The sequence below is a fragment of the Podarcis cretensis genome (genome assembly GCF_951804945.1).
Source record: "Podarcis cretensis genome assembly, chromosome: 5".
Classification (NCBI taxonomy): Eukaryota; Metazoa; Chordata; class Lepidosauria; order Squamata; family Lacertidae; genus Podarcis; species Podarcis cretensis.
The window spans coordinates 7,192,729-7,216,647 of NC_137174.1; the positions used below are offsets into that span (position 1 = coordinate 7,192,729).

The following is a 23,919-nucleotide window of genomic DNA, read 5'->3' on the forward strand; positions in this document are numbered from 1 at the left end:
TCTCAGCCTAAAATAGGATTAATTTGAAACATTTCATTTAGTGAAACTTTATAAGGTCCAGCTTTACTTGGCTTACTCAGCCAATGTTTGGTATGTGTTCTTCAACTTATAGAACCCCAGAATGCCTAGTATTTCCTCTAGTATTTTATAATTGTGCTCATAAAGTCAGGAAAAGGGCATTGCAGAGATCTGATTCATTCTTTTCATCTTTTGCTAAATGTATTCGCCCTAATGTTAAATTGGGCAACATCTCTGGTTTCTTGTAATTATTCTAACAAAGCAAAGCAATACCATATGTAGTATTCTGTTTTGCTTTATTTTCTGGGTAGCTCTCTCTCTCTCTTCTCTTCCACTCTCCCCCCCCCCCCACAACCAGATTGCATAACAAATAATCAGACAATTTCTCTTCTTCAAACATATAGCACTTGGAAACATGGATTCCTTCCAATGAACCCTGCAAGATCTGCATGTGTCTAGAAAATAGGACCATCAGCTGTGCCATTCAGCCTTGTCCAACCCCCCAGCGTAAGTCAAGAATTCCCACCCTTCAAAAAAGACAACACTTCCTTTACCATCTAAAACTTCCCTGCTATTTCATGGATTAAGCTGTCGGTCCGACATTACCTGTACTTCCACCCCATGGCCCTGCCTTCTACGTGCATCCTGTAAAACACACTTAAAACATGTGTGCAGACCTTTGTGTTAAACACATGAAGATGTGAAAATGAGCCCATACGCCCCTTTGGGATGTTGGGATGGATGGAGCTTGCATGCCCATCCCTCCCTATCCTCTGTTTTAAGTCCACTTGTGTTCAGTTAAAAGCCTGAGCAGGGCTAATTGCTCTTGCACAGTGTGGAAAGGCAATAGCAAGGCACAGAGCCACAGGAAGAGACTTTTCAGGAGCTTCATTAATTCCTACCTCTTCCTATACCCGTGGCCGGTCCACTCAGGAGGCAAGGTGAGGTGACTACCTCAAGCAGCAGATCCACAGGGGCAGCAGATCCTGATGTAGATCTTCACTCACTTTTTCTTCCCCTATGGGGAGGGAGGTTCCATCTTGTGATTTGCCTCAGGTGCCAGGTCATTGATTTCATCTGTGAAGCCCTCACTACTAGCCAGGGCCAGTTTTTAAAATATATATAGGGCCTGGCCATCTATGAGAAATATACCACAATTCTGGCCTCCAGGAGAGTGGCCCTTGAGGGAAAGTTTGGCTGTTCTTGCTTTGAGTATTAATGGACGTGGGTTATTGTTTCCCTCTTGTTATAGCTCCTGCTTGTGGTTCTTGTGAAATTCCAAGATTACGAAGGGATTCTGAGCAGTGCTGCCCGTTCTACGAATGCGGTGAGTCTCTGGGGGAGGTTGTATGCACAGACCCTCCAAGTGTCCCTATTTTCCAGGAACGGCCTTTATTTAAAGAAGCCGTCCCGCTTTCTGATTTGATCCTGGATGAAATATACTCGGAGTCAAGTGTGGATTTCATGCTCTTTATTCAGCTCATAGTAGTGAGGAATGAAAGTTTCCCCAAAATATTTGCTTTATATACATTATTTACACAATGGGCCGCACATGATTGGCTAATTCCTGGATTCTCCTGTAGGCCAATCAGGTTATGGATTCACTTCCTCCTGAAGCTGGATTGGGTGGCTCCTGTGGACCAATCATACTGCTGCATTGTTCTAGGACCAATCAGACTGCTGCATTTTGGATCCTATTGTTCTTGGACCAATCAGACTGCTGCATTTGGATCCTATTCAACTCAGTACATAACACTGGAATTTCCCGCTTTTCCTTATTTTCATTGGAGAAATGTGGGAGGGTATGGAGTTATCCAACCCCCAAGCCACCTGAAGACAATCCTGTGTAGGGAAGGCTTTTTCCGAATGTTTATTGTGTTTTTCTATATGTTGCAAGCTGCCTGGAGTACTAGGGCAACCCAGTAAGATATGTAGGGTACAAATAGGAAAATTGTGTGGCCAGGCGGAGACCCCTCCCCCCAACCCAGGCAACCCCCGGGAGGAATAATGACTCATGACAACGTGTTGTGGGATTAAAATTGGCCACAACTTTATTAAATTCTCAGATGTAGGGAGACCTTGGCTTAGGTATTGAGCATTTATCCCTCCCAGACCCCAGCTGGGGATCTAGGGAACATCAGGGTTATCCAAACTGTGTGGGGATTGGGCTGGCTCTGAAAATGCATAACGCTTGATTCCTTCCATTTTCTGTTTTCTGTTTTTAGTCTGCGACCTGGTCAGTTGCAAAATGCCAGCTGTACCTCATTGTGAAGATGGTCTCCAGCTTTTGCAGACAAATCCTGGAAAATGCAGGCCAGATTATGCATGTGGTAAAATTCCTTTGAAACATCAAATACTGGTTTTACTTACTTATGCAATTCTTTCTGGTGCATGTTTGTGTGTTTATGTGTATGAATGAGCATATGAGATGTGCTCTGTGAGCTCCATGTACTCGATTTATTTTTGTGGTGTTTATCTTGATTGCTGGTGGTGGGTCTTTTTTTAAAAAAAATGCAATTATTTGATTTTGCTTGTTTCTTAATAAATTAATTACTGTTTTCACATTGTATTCACTGCCCTGAGAACATTAGCTTTTGGGCAACATACAAATACTGTTCTTTTAAAAAAAAGAAAAGCAAATGCTCCTTTTGCAGCTTGTGTTAAGTTGTGGATGAACATATCAGACGACACAGCGATTCTTCAAACAGCTCTTGTTTATTCAGAGGCCAGAACAGAACTGAGCTGGAGGGCTCAGTCAGCCTGCTTATATAGAGCACCAGTACAACGTTACTGTAGCAACTTTCTAAAACTATCCAATCACTGAACGTCACTTTCGATCCTTCATTTGCATAACTATCTACAGTATCCCCCTGCTGGCCCAGTGTGAGAACTTCAGTACATAACAGCTTGCTTGTTGCATAGCCTTGTTTGTTTCTGGATTTTTTGTTTCCTAGTGTGCAAAAAAGAGGATTGCGACCCACAGCCAATTGCTCCCTGCCCACCTCACCGGAAGCTTACTATTAAGAAGACTCAGTGCTGTGATGAATTTCAGTGTACTTGTGACTGTGTCAATTCAACAGTGGCCTGCCCTGCTGGATACTTATCAACAACTCTCACTAACGACTGTGGCTGCACAACTACCACCTGCAACCCCGACAAGGTAAAAATAATGAATTGTCCTCCCTGCCCATGAAGAATGACTTTGTTGACAAGGCTCGCACCATGCATGGGCTATTCCTGCCCATCTCACCCAGACCATTTCCTTTATTCCCATCAAGATGCTACCTTTGCAGAGTTTGTGCAAGTCAGGGGCTGGAATTGCGCCTCCCTCTACCATCTTCCGCCAGCTCTGGTGTATCCAACCCAAATCCAGCTGTTATCTGAACATTGTATCATTTTGCAATAGGGGTGTAATGCATAGGGCTCCATCAGAATACGAGGATAACATCAAAAGGAGATGGTTGTTATCAGGGCCGGATTTAGGTTTGGTGAGGCCCTAAGCTACTGAAGGTAATGGGGCCCTTTATATGTCCAGCTGTCCTTTGTCAACAACAAATTGTCGCTGTTTTTGTGTTGAATGTATGCTATATGGTAATTTATGGACCTAATAGGTATCTAAAGCCACTTGCACATAACCAAATATGTATTTTTTCAAAGTGGTATTTTAGGGAGCAGGCTAGCAGGTGGGGCCCATTACTCACACCATAGGAGCCTACACAACACAAAACACTGTTGCTGTATGTAGGTTTTATTTTATTTGTTTTTTATCTTATATTTTGGGAATGTACATCCAGGGGTTTTTTTCTCTTTCATTTTTGGGGGGCCCCCAAAGAGACTGGGGCCCTAAGCTATAGCTTGTTTAGCTTATAAGTAAATCCGGCACTGGTTGTTATGGAAGGCAAACTCTGGCATGCTAAATGTCAATGTTTGCTTTCGAATCCTATCCTAAGTTTCTTTGTAAAAGAATTCAAAACTGCTCTGGGGGGTTGCTAAAATACATAACACACAATAAATGCAAAACAAAAAACAAAAAAATACAAGAAGAAGAGAAGAAGAAGAGTTTGGATTTGATATCCTGCCTTTCACTCCCTTTAAGGAGTCTCAAAGCGGCTAACATTCTCCTTTCCCTTCCTCCCCCACAACAAACACTCTGTGGGGTGAGTGGGGCTGAGAGACTTCACAGAAGTGTGACTGGCCCAAGGTCACCCAGCAGCTGCATGTGGAGGAGCGGAGACTCGAACCCGGTTCCCCAGATTACAAGACTACCGCTCTTAACCACTACACCACACAGCAAGATGTACTGAAATCAGAATTATTTAATAAAACTGATAGCAGATTGTAAGCACTTCCAGACAATCCGTTTATTGGGCATTCATTCTGATTTGTTTGCAGGGAGATTAGATGACATTTCATGAAAGCAAGTGTCATTCCACACTTTCCAGTGCATTTCTCTATCTCATGCCCCATATCAGGAAAAAAAAATGTGGTGTTTTGGGGGACCAGATTAGTTGTGCAAGCTTCTTGCTGAAGTGGTTTAAGTTTGCTAAAATGTTTTGCAAATATATAAAACAGTTGCTGGGACCCACGGTATCTGCATCAGCATAAGGAGGATTAAACTGAGAGTGTGCCCTGAAAACAAACTCAAAGCTTCCACAACTGCACATTGTGAGGGATGTTAGCAACAGTGAACAAACTGATATGCCTGTTGTCATACAAGAAAGCTTGTCCACCTGATAAATCAGGTCCTCCCTTAATAAGGGCACATGTTGCGGTGAGACCTGGCAACCAAACCCTGTGTTGTGGGTGGGTACGATTGGATAGCCACAACACCCAATTGGTAGGTCCCTTGAGGCTGGGTTTAATCAGGCCAATGGGACACAGCCTAAACAGATCAAGGGACCTATATATACCTATCCACGCGACCCAGAGCTTCCTCTTTTGGCTCATGCATCGGAACACCTGCCCACCTCTCCCTAATTTTAGGGTATTTTGTAATTGACCTTGCTATGCTGTTGTGTGTCGTCTGTCGTTGGGACAGGGGCATGGCAGGAATTTTCCCCACTTGGCTGATTGGCTGTTGCCATTTGGGTTTCGCCTGCCACATAGCAAATCTTCACAACTTGTTAGGTTGCGGATAGGCTCTAGTTCAGGTGATAGGGATGGGAGAACACTCTCACCATCCCTATGTGAAGGGTATTCTGTTAAAGGAATCCAGGGACTCATTGGTTTGGTCAACCCCTGAGAGGGGGTTGAGCCCGTGTCTGAGTCCAGGGGGACCCTTGGGTGGCGGAATTAGCCTGTTCCCGGCTTTCCGCTTATCCAGGTGTTCACCCTTGGCTGACCTATGCTGGTGCCCTGGGTCAGCGCTACCTGCAACAGTGCAGGGAGCTAGTCGAATCAGAGCCTATGCAACCACTCACTTTTCTGTAATCAATAAAGTTGTGGCCTAAATTCTGCCAAAAACCAAACCAAAATTTGAGTCTTGTCTGAATTTATTTAAGTGGGAGGTTTAAAGGTCTGAACACACAAAGGAATTCTTGCTTTCCTTGCAACACAGCAAAATCCTATGAGAACACTTGGTGTGCAGTTTTGTGTGAAGTAAGTGTCATGTTTTAATTATTGGCAGGTTTGCGTCCATCAAAATGTTGTCTATCCTATTGGGAAGATTTGGGAGGAAGGCTGCAAGGAATGTTCTTGCACAGATATGGAAGATGCTGTCACCGGGCTTCGAATTACAGAATGCCTTGAGAAGGAGTGCAATAAGATTTGCCCACCGGTATGTAAAACTTCAAGATCTTCATTAGAATAGAGTTCTGTGTAATGGGGAAATTGCACCCTTGCATAACTGCTGCGAAGCAGATGGCCTAAAGGCGGCAAGGCTGTTCTTAGAAAGCACCCTTCCTCCCATGGCCATGTTAGTCTTCTGTAGGGACGGGAAAGAAATTTGATTCAGACCCAATTTGCACATTTGGAAACAATATGAGAACTTCTTTGAAGTTCACATTTCTCCAATATACTATGGTAAAGTACCATAAAATGCACATATAAGTGAAAGCAAAATTAAAAATGCACAATATTATAGAAAATTTCTTGCAGAACTTTGTAAACAAGCATGCCTATGTTAGGAGAAATTAGCATTAAAATGCTGGTGGTTTTCATGATTCTCAAACTGATGTGGAAATGTGAAGAAGTGAATTTAAGATTGGAAAAATGAGAAACCGAGAGAAACAGAAAACGGGCAGATTCGCTCATTGCTGAACTTCTTTCCCTTTCCCACTGCAGCTTCTACTCTAAATGGAATGGTTGGCTGATTTGCATACCTAACACTTTATATTTGTTGTTCTTTGGTAACAAAGTAGTTTAGTTTCATTTCATAACTACCGACCGGTGAGCTTGACATCGATACGAGGCAAGGTCCTAGAACAGATAATGTGAGCACTTAGAAAAGGATGCTGTGATTACTAAGATACAGCATGGGTTTCTCAGAATTAAGTCATCCGCCCATCTTCAAAATTTGCAATTAGCCGCTTGGTGCTACAAAACCTCAAGTTCAAAATAATCTAACAAAATATAAAAAATACCAAATATATAAAATATTTTTGAAAAACCGCTAAAATATTCAGTGTGAAGACTTGTGCAGTACAGTAATAATTTCACTTGTGTAGCTGTAAGCATACCAAACATAAAAAGGCATTCAGAGCTGAACCACACACTTGGCTCTTAATTTCCTGGCTGTCGACACAAACAAGGAAACATGCAACGGGACATAATTTTTCTCATGTAATAGCAAAAAGCACAAAAGGTCATCAAAAGGTAACTTCTAAAAGTGGATCTGAGGCTTTTAAAACCATATTTGGTATGGTTTGCCTTCCTTCTGCTCCCTGGAGTGAGGCCTCATTGTTCATGGCACACAATGTAGGACACTGAACATATATCGCGTGGGGACCTGTGCTAGCTCTGGCGCAACTGGGCGTGGGAAATGTTCCTTCTCAGTCTCCTCTTAACCTAAAACTTTTTCCATGGTTTCATTCCCCTCCAGACCATAATGTAGAAGAAGACCTAGACCTGCACATTCTCTCAGTTGTGTAATAAAACAAATTCATTAATACATCGCAAACCAGTGTTGTATTAAATGTTCCTAGCCAGGTTATAAAATCTGACACCTATTGCTTGACTAATATTAATAAAGCAATTTTAACTCTGGCTTCTGTTGTTTTCTGCGAGGCCGGTTGCCAGTTACAGTTGTTTTCACGCTCCAGATTCCCTGGCTGTGTGTGGGTTGTGGCAGGTAGTAAAAAAGTTAAGAACTGACACCAAGAAAACTCCTTTGCAGACAATCTAGTATGCAGCCAACAGAATTTAATAACAGGCTAGCACTGCACTCTTCTTGTGCACATGAGCAGAGCTGGTAACATGTTTGCTGGATTTTCAAAAACTTGAGGTGCTGCCAAATCTCATTTTAAACTCCCTTTACTTTAAAGAGCAGGTTTGCTGGGGGCACTTTTGCTAGGGAGCCACTTATAAAAAAAGACAAAAAAACATTTCCACAAATGATTATGAGCTATCCACACTCCCTATTGTCAGTTTAAAAACCATTTTCATTCCAATCCCCAAAACAGATTTTTAAACTCCAGGGTGCTTAAAATGCAGCAGGAAAAGTTCTGTGGCGGAAACTCAGAGGGGAAAAAAGTCCAAAAAGTCCAGGTGTGTTCACAGATGGTTCCTGTGTGCTCTTTTGGATCATGGACATTATAACTTTTAGCTGGGAAGTCCAAGGGACAGTGTAAAAATTATTTGTTGCAGGAGGGATGTTTTTCTGCTCTAAACCAAACCCACCATCTACTTCTAAAACATTAAATTCAGAATGTTTCTTTGCTGAGGAGTACTAAAATGTTTTATCTGATGATTTAAACCTAGATAAGATTTTCAGTTTTTGCTAAAGCCTTTCAGTTTTTGCTAAAGCAGGTGGCGCTGAGGGTTAAACCACTGTGCTGCTTGGGCTTGCCAATCAAACGGTTGGCAGTTCGAATCTCTGCAACGGAGTGAGCTCCTGTTGTTCGGTCCCAGCTCCTGCCAACCTAGCAGTTCGAAAGCACATCAAAGCGCAAGTAGATAAACAGGTACCGCTCTGGCAGGAAGGTAAATGGTGTTTCCGTGCGCTGCTCTGGTTTCACCAGAAGCGGCTTAGTCATGCTGGCCACATGACCTGGAAAAACTGTCTGCGGACAAACGCTGGCTCCCTCAGCCAATAAAGTGAGATGAGCGCCGCAACCCCAGAGTCGTCCACAACTGGACTTAACTCATTAGGGGTCCCTTTACCTTTACCTCCCTTGCTTTAATGAAATACAGGGTTGTCTTTTTCAAAGGCGAGATCAAATAATATTTTCTGTATATACCCTCAGCCAGGGGTAGCCAAGATGGCCTCCTCTGGATATTGTTGGGCCTGCAGCTTGGCATCCTGGATCTTTGGACACACTGCTTGGGGCTTATGAGAGTAATAACCCTACACGGCATGGAGGACACAATGTTGACTTCCCCTTCCCTAAGCCATAGGTTCGAATTAGGGTCAACACTTTATAGAATGAAAGCCTTGGCAAAAGACTGATTCAGAAGCTGCTCTCAGAATGAGTGGCAGCATAGAATCCTATCTCCCTCTTTTCTGTTTCACGCACCACCACCCCAATATATTTTTTTAAAAAACCTGGGGCCAGCATGAAGCCGAGCACAGCTGGACTTCAGTGCCTGCCTCCATCTCCTCTTGCTCCAGCCGTGGAGGGGAAGGAGGCAGCGGCAGAGTATATGTCTGCGCTTCCCAGGGCGGGCGCGCTCCCGAGGGGGGCGTGATGTGGAGGGTGCCCTCCCAGGCCTGGGCTAGCCGCTCTGGCACCCGGAGCAGTGCACGTGCACTGCAGCCAGGGGCGGAGCGAGCCACGACTCCTAAGCCTCCCCCAAGCTGTCAAAATGAAGGGGGAAGGGGGGAATTCCACCGGCAAAGCGACGCAGCTCCTCCCCTTACCCCGACGGCTCGGGGTAGGCTTGGGAGTTGTGGGCGGGTGGCGCACCGAATGCCACCCCCCTCAGTGAGGGCACCTGGGGCAACCCGCTCCCACCGCCCCCCTTCCTACACCCCTGGAAGGAGGAGGAAGCAATCTCTGGCTGGTGGTGGCGGCAGGTGATGGAGGAAGAGGCACCAGTGATGGAAGCCATGCTGCTGCCATGTTCCTGGTCCCTCCAACATCCTGATACATGGAACACCCCCCCCCCCCAATCTATCTCACAAGTTGGCTCTGCACTAATTATATGCTAATTATGCTGAAGTGTTGATTGTTGGGTACGATGAGCAGTGAATTCAGGGTCAAGCAGTCTTCTGATTCCTTCACAAAATACAAAGGAACAACTCCTAATCTGTGTGGCTGATGAGGTTAGCATGTACCTCCATACATTCCAGGCTGGCTTGCATGAAACACTTACTGTGTAGAAGTATTTTCAGAAAAGAACTTCTAGGGCAGGCATAGGCAAACTTGGCCTGCCAGATGTTTTGGGACTACAATTGCCATCATCCCTGACCACTGGTCCTGTTAGCTAGGGATGATGGGAGTTGTAGTCCCAAAACATCTGGAGGGCTGAGTTTGCCTATGCCTGGCCTAGAAGCATACCTGCACATTTTCTTTCATAATTAGAGACTTAGCCTTTGTCCCCTTTTTAAAGGAAGCTCAGAGTCTGGTGCCTCTGCCAGGGGTGCTTTGCATCTGTAGCCATCAGGTTGGTGACCCCATGTTTAAACCAACATTTAGCTTTAGAGGCAAATCAGCCTTCTGTAACACATATCAGATTGCTAATGCAGCCTTGTGAAATGGACTTTGAGCAAGGAAGCAATGATAGCTTCATTCTCCCTTTCCTTTGCAAAGAGTGCTGTGTTGTGGGCTGGGTGGTCCATAAACCAACAAAGACGCCACATAAATCTTCTCTATCTAGCCTGCTGCTATTGCTAAGATAGCCACCAGGTGGAGAATTGCCTGGACCAAAATGCCTTCTGGAGATTCGTAAGCATGATTTGTGTTCACATCTTAAAACACAGCAATCATATAAAGTGGGTGACAACTTTGAAACCCTCCATGCAGAAACAAAATAACAAAGCATTTATTTCTTTATATGCTTTCTTGATTCTTTCTTCCTGGAAATTGCATTAATTATATATAACCACTTTTAAAGCAGAATAATTGCCCTATTCCTATTCTGATTTTCAGAAATAAACACTTTAATCATACACACATTGAATCATATGTAAATTGACAGTTAAATATTTCTCAACCCTTTGGACCAGTGTGTGACATAGGAAAACTAGAATATTTGCTTCACGTGATGCATTGTTAGTGTAATAGAGGTTGACCATGAAATCTATGAGTTTAATCACTAATATTTCAGTTTGATAGTTTTATTTGAAGTCACAAACTTCCCCCAGATGTTCAACATGAGTGTAAAAGGACTTACCATTAAATGCACTAAAGATCAAAAGGGCCTTTATTTAAAGGAATGCTAGCATTTTTTTAAAAATAGCACATTTAATTTTTAAATAAAATATTTAACAAGTTAAAAAGAAAGGCAATGCCAGGATTGAAGGCATTAATACATGAAATACCAAGTCACCTTATATTTTGAAGACTTAGTATTATTCATTTATCACATTAGAAGTACTCAAAGCAGTTTGCATACATTTGCTTTGTAATCATTACAACTGTGTAAGATAGGCCAGTTTTATTATCCCATATTATAGAGGGGAAATGGAGACTGAATGGTTGCATTCAGTTGCCTTATAAGAAAGAATGTAGATTCAGACGAAGGTTAGTAGATGTAGAGCTTTATTTTATATCACCTTCCTTTCAAACAGACATACTAGTATTCTTCCTCCCAGATTTCCCCCTTTCCTGCTAATCTGTTATAAGTCTTGGGGTAAATTAGTGTGTGCTTAGCCCATGGACGCAGGTGGGGCTGTGGGTTAAACCACAGAGCCTAGGACTTGCCGATCAGAAGGTTGGCAGTTCGAATCCCCACGACGGAGTGAGCTCCCATTGCTTGGTCCCAGCTCCTGCCAACCTAGTAGTTCGAAAGCACATTAAAGTGCAAGTAGATAACTAGGTACCGCTCCGGCGGGAGGGTAAACGGCGTTTCCGTGCACTCTGGTTTCCATCACAGTGTCCCGTTGCACCAGAAGCAGTTCAGTCCTTCTGGCCACATGGCCTGGAAAGCTGTCTGCGGACAAAGGCTAGCTCCCTCGGCCTGAAAGTGAAATGAGCGCCGCAACCCCAGAGTCGCCTTTGACTGGATTTAACCATCCAGGGGTCTTTTACCTTTACCTTTTTACTGCCTAAACGGATGAAACTAGAGATTAAGCATTTGTTACAGCTTCATTTTGAAGCAAATCAGTTCCATGACAGAGCTCAGAAGACAGGCAATAACTGGACTACATACTTCTCTGGTGTGATTTTTATAAAATGTGAAGAAAATTTCACATTTTTGGGGGGAGGACACAGAAAAGCATGTGAAGATGAATATTTCAATCATAAAACACATCCAAAACACAAAATTTCAGGGGATGTGCATAAACATGTGTGCAATTTAAAAGCAATCGTGTGTGTGTTTAATGCTCAGAAAATGAGACAGAACAGATTTACAGTTGAATACATGCAACACTGGCCCAGACTGGAAATTGGCTGATGCTTCCAGCTGGCTCCCTTGGCCTGAAAGCGAGATGAGCGCCGCAACCCCATAGTCACCTTTGTCTGGACTTAACCGTCCAGGGGTCCTTTATCTTTTACCCAGGAGATAAGATAAAGGCAGGAGCAACAGGAAATACAGAATGGGCAGAGGAGCAGGGTTACCTTGTCGTGGCTCCTCTTTGCTCCATCTCCTCTGCCTGACCCAGAGAGACCTTCCTAAACTGTGGGGTTGTCCTTGGACAGATGCATTGCAGCAGATTCCACATCCTTCCTTCAGTCTTAGTCTGACCAGAACAGGTTGTTGTTGTTGCTTAGTCGTTTAGTCATGTCCGACTCTTCGTGACCCCATGGACCAGAGCACACCAGGCACTCCTGTCTTCCACTGCCTCCCACAGTTTGGTCAAACTCATGTTGGTAGCTTCAAGAACACTATCCAACCATCTCGTCCTCTGTCGTCCCCTTCTCCTTGTGCCCTTCATCATTTCCCAACATCAGGGTCTTTTCCAGGGAGTCTTCTCTTCTCATGAGGTGGCCAAAGTATTGGAGCCTCAGCTTCACGATCTGTCCTTCCAGTGAGCACTCAGGGCTGATTTCCTTCAGAATGGAGAGGTTTGATCTTCTTGCAGTCCATGGGACTCTCAAGAGTCTCCTCCAGCACCATAATCCAAAAGCATCAATTCTTTGGCAATCAGCCTTCTTTATGGTCCAGCTCTCACTTCCATACATCACTACTGGAAAAACCATAGCTTTAACTATACGGGCCTTTGTTGGCAAGGTGATGTCTCTGCTTTTTAAGATGCTGTCTAGGTTTGTCATTGCTTTTCTCCCAAGAAGCAGGCAATGACATTAAAAAAAGCAATTCAAACAAAGCCATAATAACACTCGAAACACAGATATGTCCAAAAACTGCCAGGAAAAAGAAAAATAGTTTCAGCAGTTGGCGGTTAGCAAGTAGTGAGACTTTGGTAGGCTTCCTTGAGCACATTGTTCCATAATATGAGTATTGTCTCCCCAACCCCCCAACCCCCAATTCTGGCTTTACAAGTAGAAAGAACATGGTGAAAAGTGCAAGTGTCGTCTTCAGTCTCACTGTTGGATTGTACTTGTTTTGGCAAAGCAAGTCAAAAGAGTTATTGTAACAGAATATGAGCAAGTCTCCCCACAGCTGCTGCTTATTATTACTCCCAAATCACCTGCTCAAACCTAGAAAATTACATAAAACGTGACCTCCTGGGACAAGTATTATTATTATTTCCCCCCACAAGTCTCGTAGATAGTGATCTTCATGCTGTCCATATGACCAACTTAAGGAATATTTATCACAGGAACATCTTGTGTTTTAAATCTTCGTTAAATTTCTAAATCCCAACAGCATAATACAATTGGGTAAACAATACAAGGGAAGCAGACATTCCGACGGTGAAAACATCCAGGTTAGCAGAAAGCTGAGGTGACAGAATCACCACAAATTTGACCGTAGCAGATGCAAAGCTTTCTACCACTTTCTGTACATTGTTCTCATGTAATCATTTTGAAAAGGGACTGGAAACTCTCTTAGATTTAATTAATTTATGTTCCTTAGTATCAGAACTATTTAAACGCTTTAGTTTACAATAATTTGTTCATACAGCTTTCGTTTATCATAACCTGTGGATTTGGCACTGTTCTGTCTATTAGATGATGATGATAACGTTTTGCTTATTAAATTTGTATACTACCCTCCATCCAAAGAATACAGGGCAGTTTCCAACATAAACATACAAAATGAGAACACAAAATACATAATAAAAATCACAAACTAATAACTCCCTCCCACAAACACAGTTAAAAGGCCACAGATTAAAAGGCCAAAGGTCTGGTTAGAGAGGAAAGTTTTTGCCTGGCACTTAAAGATATGTAATGATGCTGTCTTGGGAGAGCATTCCACAGCTGGGGAGCCATTGCAGAAAAGGCCTTGTTCTCGTGTTGTCACTCTATGGATCAGATGATGATTGCAGGGTCTGGGTTGGTTCATAAGGGGAGAGGTGATCCTTGAGGTAGACCATATGAAGATAATATAAAGAATGAATGGTTAATAAGAATGTGGCATGTAGCAGGATATGGCAAACACAGTGAAACCAAGATATAGAATAGGTACCTAGAAGTAAGGTAAAGGTAAAGTGACCCCTGACCATTAGGTCCAGTCGTGACCGACTCTGGGGTTGCGATGCTCATCTCGCTTTATTGGCCGAGGGAGCCGGGGTACAGCTTCCGGGTCATGTGGCCTGCATGACTAAGCCGCTTCTGGCGAACCAGAGCAGCGCACGGAAATGCCATTTTCCTTCCCTCCGAAGTGGTACCTATTTATCTAATTGCACTTTTTGACATGCTTTCAAACTGCTAGGTTCGAAATCCCCGTTGCGGGGATTTGAACCGCCGACCTTCTGATCAGCAAGTCCTAGGCTCTGTGGTTTAACCCACAGCGCCACCTGGGTTAAAAATCTGGATGGCTCTGGCAAAATGGCTGAATATGTATATAGCAAGTTATTTCAATTTAGATGTACTTACTGAGGTTTCAGAAGAGCCTTATCAGGGGTGATTGGAGGGTCAGCTCACTGCTCTGGTTGCTTCCTTTGCAAGAGCTATTAGGTTCTTCGTCAGGGGTCAGCAAACTTTTTCAGCAGGGGGCCGGTCCACTGTCCCTCAGACCATGTGGTGGTCCAGACTATATTTTGAAAAAATAATATTGAGCGAATTCCTATGCCCCGGAAATAACCCAGAGATGCATTTTAAATAAAAGCACACATTCTTTTCATGTAAAACCATGCTGATTTCTGGACCATCCACAGGCCGGATTTAGAAGGCGATTGGGCCAGATCCGGCCCCCAGGCCTTAGTCTGCCTGCCCATGCTCTACGTCGTCACTTCTGGGGGATGGGATCTGCTGGAGGGGACCTGCAGCTGGGGGGGAGACAGACATGGAAGGAGGGGGAGAATGGGGATCCTACGCTTGCCTAGGTGCATACACAACCACGCCGTCAGGTACAGCTGTCAAGGCAGAATGGGAGCAAGGATCTGCTCACAGGTATAGCTTAAATAAAAAACACAGCTTAAATTAAAAAAAATATGCTTGCCAATGGTTAACTAGGGTTAGTCATCTCTCTAGTTGCATGTGTTAACTCTGTAGTTAATGTTTGAGGGCAATCTGTAATTGACAATTCCTTCCCCCCGCCCCAGAAAGGAATTAAACTAATTTCTAAGTCACCTTTGTTTCTATTGTACAATCAGAATGTCTTTTATTCCATTCCCACCCCCCAGGGATATAAGTATGTGAACAAGGAAGGAGTGTGTTGTGGGAAATGTCTGAAGACGATGTGCAACGAGGTATCACACTGGTCTCCGGGAGATGAAGATGTCCATTGGCATGAGGTCAGTCTGTCGGTTGGACCGTGGAAAGGGCAGAGCTGACGTCTTCCCCCACTTATATATCACCATAATTAGACTTCGTCCAAGAGTACACCAACTAAAGGATAGTGACAAAACAAACAAGATGAATTTTAACAGGGAGAATGTAAAGTATTGCACTTGGGCAAAAAAAATGAGAGGCACAAATACAAGATGGGTGACACCTGGCTTGAGAGCAGTACATGTGAAAAGGATCTAGGAGTCTTGGTTGACTGCAAACTTGACATGAGCCAACAGTGTGACGTGGCAGCTAAAAAAGCCAATGCAATTCTGGGCTGCATCAATAGGAGTATAGCATCTAGATCAAGGGAAGTAATAGTGCCACTGTATTCTGCTCTGGTCAGACCTCACCTGGAGTACTGTGTCCAGTTCTGGGCACCACAGTTCAAGAAGGACACTGACAAACTGGAACGTGTCCAGAGGAGGGCAACCAAAATGGTCAAAGGCCTGGAAAGGATGCCTTATGAGGAACGGCTAAGGGAGCTGGGCATGTTTAGCCTGGAGAAGAGGAGGTTAAGGGGTGATATGATAGCCATGTTCAAATATATAAAAGGATGTCACATAGAGGAGGGAGAAAGGTTGTTTTCTGCTGCTCCAGAGAAGCGGACACGGAGCAATGGTTCCAAACTACAAGAAAGAAGATTCCACCTAAACATTAGGAAGAACTTCCTGACAGTAAGAGCTGTTTGACAGTGGAATTTGCTGCCAAGGAGTGTGGTGGAGTCTCCTTCTTTGGAGGTCTTTAAGCAGAGGCTTGACAACCATATGTCAGGAGTGCTCTGATGGTGTTTCCTGCTTGGCAGGGGGTTGGACTCGATGGCCCTTGTGGTCTCTTCCAACTCTATGATTCTATGATTCTATGACTGTTGGGTGTCTAATCTGTTGGGATAGCCCCACAAAGTCCCCAGGTGACAAGGCCTGAAAGCCTTGGGCACTTCAGCACTAGGTATCAGCTGGCGAGTCCCATAGGGGTTATATATTCAACACCAGATATAAACACAATTGGGACTCCTAAAAAGTGAAGAACATGGTGGTGGCACACCATTGAGAAGCCACATAGGGCATAATTGAGAAGCTAATCCTCTTTCTGCCTTTGCCCAGCCAGGCTTTGGTGATACAAGGCAGATCAATGCTATTAAGTGTCATCATCCTGATAGCATCCTTGGTAGCTGTTTTCTAATGACTGCTTGACATTTAGCAACAGCAAGGCCTAAGGCAGGCATAGGCAAACTTGGACCTCCAGATGTTTGGGGACTACAACTCCCATCATCCCTGACCACTAGTCCTGTTAGCTAGGGATGATGGGAGTTGTAGTCCCAAAAACATCTGGAGGGCCGAGTTTTCCTATGCCTGGCCTAAGGGCTGGCTGACACGGTCGCCAGAGTTTGCTTGGATGGGAGAAGGCAACTGCCTTGACATATTTCTCCCTCCACTTTAAAAGAGGAAGGCAGTCTTCATTCCACAGAAGTCCTTTTCCTGTGTTTCATTTACAGGTTGGCTCCGAGTGGCCTTCTCCCTCAGATCCATGCATCGTCAGAGAATGTGTCCGGGTGAACGAGGAGGTGTTTATTCAGACAAAGAACGTCTCGTGCGCTCAGGCACAGCAACCCAGTTGCCCATTCGGAACCGAACTGCACTGTAGTCGAACAACTGGCTGCTGTCCTACATGCCACTGTGGTACGGAATGGTCTGTCACACAAAAAAGGGCTCGCCAGTTTCTTGTGTATTTCTTATGAGGAAAAGTGGTCCGAAAAGTTAAGCATTTGGCTTGGTCTGTAGGACTTGGGCTACAAACTCAACAGTTCGCTTTCTGTTTTGTTTATGTGTGACATCAAGAACATACTGATGCCACTATTTATGCTTTTTTCCTCTCTAGATCACTCACTTTCCTCCTCAGGCCCCACTCACTTTTGCTTTTTTATTTTTTTATTTTTTGCACTTTTCTTTTCAGACACACAATTGCCTTGTGGAATTCATTGCTCCAGGATGTTTTTTCTTGGAGGAGAAGACGACTGACTAAGCACTTTACGGCACCATTTTGTTGCCTAACAGTTTTGGAAGCAAAAACAGGCTGCGCAAAATAATATAGCAGTTTCTGCTTCCTTGGGAAATCAGTGGTCCATTTCAGAATCCTCAATGTGGCCTGTTCCATTATGAGGTGGTCTGAGGGCTTTGTGCTGCCTCTGCTTCTTCACTCCCCTTTAAAATGGTATACCACTTTTAAAGAACTGTTGAGAAATGGTAATAACCAGCTAAATTAAAACAGGGTAACCAGCTACCCACAGCCTGAGCAGCTAGTGCCTGGGACTCCTTGCCACCAGCACTTTCAACACAGATAGAGCAAGTCTCTGGGAGCAATAGGACTTGATGTTCCATTGCTCCCAGAAGGAATCATACAGAACAAATGTGTTTTTTGCCCCATGTATAGCACAATGCAGTAATCTACCCATGAGGTTACCAGCCCCCAGATAGCCCAATGGGGTGGAGCTGGGGCATCCGCCAAAGCTGGCGGGAGGCACCCTATGTCATGGGAGCGATGTGTGCCACCAATGACAGCAATGGATCCAGGAGTATCCCCAGCTATGAACCTGATCCTTCAGGGGGCAGTGTGGCCCCATCGAGTCCATCACTGCAGTCAAGAATGGTCATAGACGGATGTGCTTCTCCTGATGAGCAGGAGAAACAGGGCTGCATGCCGTCTGCATATGGGTGACAGTGCACTCCAGATGACACCATGGAAATGCAGAATTTGTTGTTGTTGTTTAGTCGTTTAGTCATGTCCGACTCTTCGTGACCCCCTGGACCAGAGCACACCAGGCACTCCTGTCTTCCACTGCCTCCCACAGTTTGGTCAAACTCATGCTGGTCGCTTCGAGAACACTGTCCAACCATCTCGTCCTCTGTCATCCCCTTCTCCTTATGCCCTCAATCTTTCCCAACATCAGGGTCTTTTCCAAGGAGTCTTCTCTTCTCATGAGGTGGCCAAAGTATTGGAACCTCAGCTTCAGGATCTGTCCTTCCAGTGAGCACTCAGGGCTGATTTCCTTCAGAATGGATAGGTTTGATCTTCTTGCAGTCCATTGGACGCTCAAGAGTCTCCTCCAGCACCATAATCCAAAAGCATCAATTCTTCGGCGATCAGCCTTTTTTATGGTCCAGCTCTCACTTCCATACATCACTACTGGGAAAACCATAGCTTTAACTATACGGACCTTTGTTGGCAAGGTGATGTCTCTACTTTTTAAGATGCTGTCTAGGTTTGTCATTGCTTTTCTCCCAAGAAGCAGGCGTCTTTTAATTTTATGGCTGCATATAGATTATTATAATCCCTGTGGTTGCATTGAAGGTACTCATGCTAATAGACACCCATTTTCTCTTGTAGAACCTGTAAGCGGCTGTGTTTTGAATGGCACCGTTCTTGCGGTAAGATAATACCTAATCAACTTTTGAAATGATCTTCAGTTTGGGAGTTAAGAGATCTCTGTTTTGAAAATTTTCTCATTTCTCTCTGTCAGTTTTAAACCTTTAACCACAAATCTTAGGCTTAGTTCTCAACAAGGTGGTAACCCTGAACATCAGATCTCTGAAGAATGAATTTTGTCGGTTTGAAACATTTCTTTGGCACAGAAAACTAGGTGTCAGGGTTAAGGACCTAGGAAACATACTGGGTCAGGCTATCTAGGTCAATGCAATCTACACAACAGGAACCACCAGTGGGTCCCATCCTGTTTTCAGGTGAACATCAGAACTGCAGCCCGTTCCTTGGTTTTGGAGTAGCTTTTTGTTGGACAGACACTGGTAGCAGTAGCTCCACACATGTGCTGCTCCTAGGTGTGTATAAGAACAGGAGTGGGCTGGAGGGTGAAGAGAAAGGATGGATGGACCCAAAAGGAATGGCCAGACTGAGGAGGAGGTGAAGGCCCCGTTCAGGCTCTGGGGAGGGTCTCATCACAAGCCAGAGGTGCAGTAGGTCTTTGTTGAGGCTGCTTAGCCTCCCCGCCAAAGAGCTGACACGTGGGGTAGCACAGCAGCAGCCTCATTCCCACGCATCAGCTGAGCAAAGCCCTGTCGCACCTCTGACTCATGAGGAGACCCTCCCTAACATCATCTTTGGGCTCTCTTTCTGAGCCACAGTGCTCTCCACTTATGTGTGTTTCATGCATGGGCACAGGGACCTGGAACATAATCCCTGTGTAAGTGGAAAGTCGCCTGTATAGGTTTATGGTATAAATGAGCCTCATAGTTCTTCTCCCTCTACATTCCCTTGATCTGAGCCATCAACCAGTTTTTTTGAGTACATTCAGCCTGGAGGTGCTTTACTTCCATGCTGTATATTTTCTCGCTCTTTTAAAAATTATTGAAGTAAGTAAAACAAAGCAATACAATAACAATAACGGAAGTATAATTACACCCCCCACCAAAAAAAGCAGTACAGCATATCTGGAAAAGACTTAAATCAGGTAAGCAGAGTACAGTTAAGACAGTGGAGAAGGGAGTCTTGTATGTCTGTGTTTGGCAACACATGATATATGCATTATTTTCCCAGCTAGTGCTAAACTCCACATATTTTTATACCAGAGCGGGAGTCGCAAGTCCATTTGAGCGGTTTTGATTGGGGGGGGGAATTCTCTACTTATAACTGGTCTTACTACTTTATTAATTAAATGTTTACACTGCTTCTTGCTTCTTACAATTTCAGTAATATACAAAAACTCTACTTAACAAAATCACGATAAAAATAGCCAATAGTATGCGGAGTCATAAACATCAAGAGACCATAAGGTTTCATAGGTTGCTTGAATCACTGACGTAAAGAATTGTAGAGTTGGAAGGGACCCTGAGGGTCATCTAGTCCAACCCCCTACAGTGCAGGAATCTCAATTAAAGTTTACATGACAGATAATCGAGATAACCTCTGCTTCGAAAACCTCCAAGGAAGGAGAGTCTACCACTTCCTGAGGGAGTCTTTTCCACTGTCAGACAGCTCTTCTTGTCAGAAAGTTCTTCCTGATTGGATTGGAGTGATCTTTATTACGGCCATTGGCCCGTTACACGACAGTTTCCCATCCCAACATAATATACTTAAACCTCCAAATTTAAAATCGCCAAGACTTACAAAAGACAAACATAATATACTTAAACCTCCAAATTTAAAATCGCCAAGACTTACAAAAGACAAACATAATATACTTAAACCTCCAAATTTAAAATCGCCAAGACTTACAAAAGACAAATAGGAACCAAAGCAAAATAAAAACAAAGACCACCATCATACATTACAATAAATTTGTAACCTATACATCGCCCTCTGCTCATAGATTAATCAAGGATATCAATGGTGATATCACCTAAAACATAGATCATGGTTTAAAACAATGGTGATATCACCTAAAACATAGATCATGGTTTAAAGGGATTATCCAAGCCACACAGGAGTCCGTTTCTCTTCTTTAGGGATAGGACGCTGATCAAGAATCTGGCAACCATGAGTGATCTTAGGGGGTCATCATGAATTAGTAGATATCTCAGTTTGGCTTCAATCGTATCATCGGCAATTCCCTTAAGATATTGAGCAAGAAACTTGCTCCTGGCCGGTAAGTGAAAAGGACAGTCAAAAATTATGTGATGAAACGATTCCGGTGCCCCACAATTACAATCACATAAGAGCGATATCTGTCCATTGGAGAATCTATTTCTCAGCACGTTCGATGGGAAGGTGCTGAATCTTGCCTTTACAAAGGCATATCTATGAGCTGAGGAAGTTAAAGAATTCAAATAGTTTGGGAGCCGGAATCTCCTTCCTTGTAAGTTGAAGCCATTGATTTGAGTCCTACCCACCGGAGCAGGAGAAAATGAACTTGCTCCATCTTACATGGGACAGTCCTTTACAAAACTAAAGATGGCTATCATATTTCCTCTTATCCAGGCTAAACATACTGAACCCTCTCCATTGTTCCTCTGTCTCCAGACCCTTGATCATTTTACTCACACCAGAAGTGGAATCGTAAATTGGAGAGTTTTTCATACAGTTATTCCCTTTGATTGACCAGGGAATAAACTCTCATCTCCTCTTCTGGATTGTCTCCTTCTTCTCTGGCTTTCTAAGCACTTGAGTGACATGTCCCTGCTTGATTTCGCTACCCCTATTACCATGAAGGGGATGCAGGTGGCGCTGTGGGTTAAACCACAGAGCCTAGGGCTTGCCGATCAGAAGGTTGGCGGTTCGAATCCCTGTGACGGGGTGAGCTCCCGTTGCTCAGTCCCAGCTCCTGCCAACCTAGCAGGTCGAAAGCACGTCAAAATGCAAGTAGATAAATAGGTACCACTCAAGCAGGAAGGTAAACGGCGTTTCCGTGCGCTGCTCTAGTTCGCCAGAAGCGGCTTTGTCATGCTGGCCACATGACCCGGAAGCTGTACGCCGGCTCCCTCGGCCAATAAAGCAAGATGAGCGCCGCAACCCCAGAGTCGGTCGCGACTGGACCTAATGGTCAGGGGTCCCTTTACCTTTTTATTACCATGAAAAGGAACTGAGACCAAGGGACTTTCCTTGCAACATTTGCATTTTCCTCCATGGGGGGAATGCCTGTGGAAAAGGGAAGCTGACTCTGAAAGCAAAAAAAATCCAAAAGGATTACAGAGAAGATGCCCGAGAAGCAGTTTGGTTGTTCAAAAGGTGCTTCATTATGTTTCAATCCAATCTGGAGCCCCAGCAGCAGTTTTTAAGTAAGAATACAATTGCCCACAAATCTAATTAGGGCATCAAAAGCTTTGCCCTGAGAGCCAGAGAGGGAATCAGAGAAAGGCAAATTAGGATAGGATAGAGAAAGACAGGAAAAGGAAGCGGGGCGGGGGGGGGGGATATAGAGAGGGAGAGAATGCCAGGAAAACATTTTTAAAATATTTCTTATTAGCTCTATCTAAGGCCCAGTATTAGTCCTTCATTATTATAACTGCTTCAGGGGCATTTATCTGTTTATAGTGCAATCCCATGAAAGTCCACTCAGAAGAAATTCTACCGAATTCATGGCAATGTATTCCTAGATAAAGCAGTATAGGATTGCAGCTTTGTTTGTTTGTTCTAAAAGTTGTGTCCTGTCTTCGTTCCCCAGTTGGAATGTCCAGGACAAAAGTGCAAAAAACTAAAACTTTACAAAACTAGAAAAAAACAATAGCACTGCAAAAACTCTCAGCGGTTTAAAGTATGTGAGTGTGTTAATTAAAAGTTTTTTTCTTTGTAGAACACCCTTCCTAGTTCAGTTCAACCCATCAGTGTTTCTTTAGTACACCCACCCAGCTTTCCTCCAGGGTTTCTGTTTTCCCATGAAAAAAAACCAAGAAACTCCAAATGCATAATCTGTGATTTGTAATATTTAGACATTCTCCTGAGAGTTTGGCCTTCATCCAATAAAGTACTGCTGGAAGTAACATGGAAGCAGGACTTGGTATCTCACACACTTACATTTCCCAGACTTGAAAAATGTATTTTTAACCACCCTTGAAGTACATATTTCACTTTCCATTAAAGGAAAATCCCCTCTCTTCTTTCCTCACCTCTCCCTACTGGCCCCCATTAACAACGTTCAGAGTCTTCTGTTGCCATTATATCACTGGAGCCATTTGTTTTTGCCTTAATCCCTTTACATTTCCACCTCGTATCTAGTTACCAGCTTTATTCTCCCATAGTTTGGTTTAACTGCGTTCATTCTGAATTGCTTTAAACTTCCAACCAGGTGGCTTGACTTACCAAATGGAATCGCCTTGCAACAGTCATCTGGTTTCCCAGGCTTTTATTGAGCAGAGTGATTAAGGAAGACCCGGGTGCTCTTTGCCTTGATATTGACTTTTACAGCTTGCATTGGCCAGTAGTGAGCTAGCAGATGTTGTAGGATTCTCATGCAGCATTTCATAGGTGTATTTCCCAAACTTAAATAATAATAATAATAATATGCATTTGCCAGCTCCCAGTAATCTCCTTGTTAATGGGGCTTTACTGTCCAGGATCCTGCCAACCTAGCAGTTTGAAAGCACGTCAAAGCGCAAGTAGATAAATAGGTACCGCTCCGGCAGGAAGGTAAACGGCGTTTCTGTGCGCTGCTCTGGTTCGCCAGAAGCAGCTTGGTCATGCTGGCCACATGAGCCGGAAGCTGTCTGCGGACAAACGCTGGCTCCCTCGGCCAGTAAAGCAAGATGAGCACCGCAACCCCAGTCGGCCACGACTGGACATAACGGCCAGGAGTACCTTTACCTTTTACCGTCCAGGAATAATCCCTGAAGAAATTATATAATAATTTTATCTGGGTGGCAGCTTTCCCCCAAACATGGGATATTAGTGGGTTTTTAATTTTGCCTTTCTGCTAGGTTACAGCGTAGAAACTTCTTTTTTTTCTAAATAAATGATTCAAGCTAAAAGAATGGAGAACCATTGGATTCAATTCTGTGAATATAATTCCCAGCAACCCTAGGATATAGTAATTTTAGATTTTCTATGGCAACTTTAGCCAATGCAAAAATTAAATTCTCCTACTTCATGTAGGAATCTAATAAATCAGTCCTGTGTATGTGACCCTGTCTTAAACATAGGGCTGTGAATTCAGATGAAGGGGATCAGGATAATCTGGAGCCTAATATAGGTTTGTCTGGTAATAATTGGCATATCGTTTCCTTGAGTGTGTGTCCTTTGTTGCATTTATTGTCAACTAATGGATTGTAATGTGGGACGTGGGTGGCGCTGTGGTTTAAAC

General features: G+C 43.9%; 1 protein-coding gene across 1 annotated transcript in view; it reads left to right on the forward strand.

Moving 5' to 3' along the window:
• The window catches only part of VWF (von Willebrand factor), a 164,641-nt gene that overhangs the window by 121,339 nt on the left and 19,383 nt on the right, over positions 1-23,919 (forward strand). Inside the window, exons 39-46 of the mRNA XM_079975009.1 lie at positions 423-525; positions 1,271-1,345; positions 2,244-2,348; positions 2,973-3,178; positions 5,645-5,794; positions 15,032-15,142; positions 16,672-16,855; positions 18,561-18,601. Of these exons, the coding sequence (XP_079831135.1) occupies positions 423-525; positions 1,271-1,345; positions 2,244-2,348; positions 2,973-3,178; positions 5,645-5,794; positions 15,032-15,142; positions 16,672-16,855; positions 18,561-18,601 (975 nt within the window). The remainder of the gene's footprint in view (positions 1-422; positions 526-1,270; positions 1,346-2,243; positions 2,349-2,972; positions 3,179-5,644; positions 5,795-15,031; positions 15,143-16,671; positions 16,856-18,560; positions 18,602-23,919) is intronic.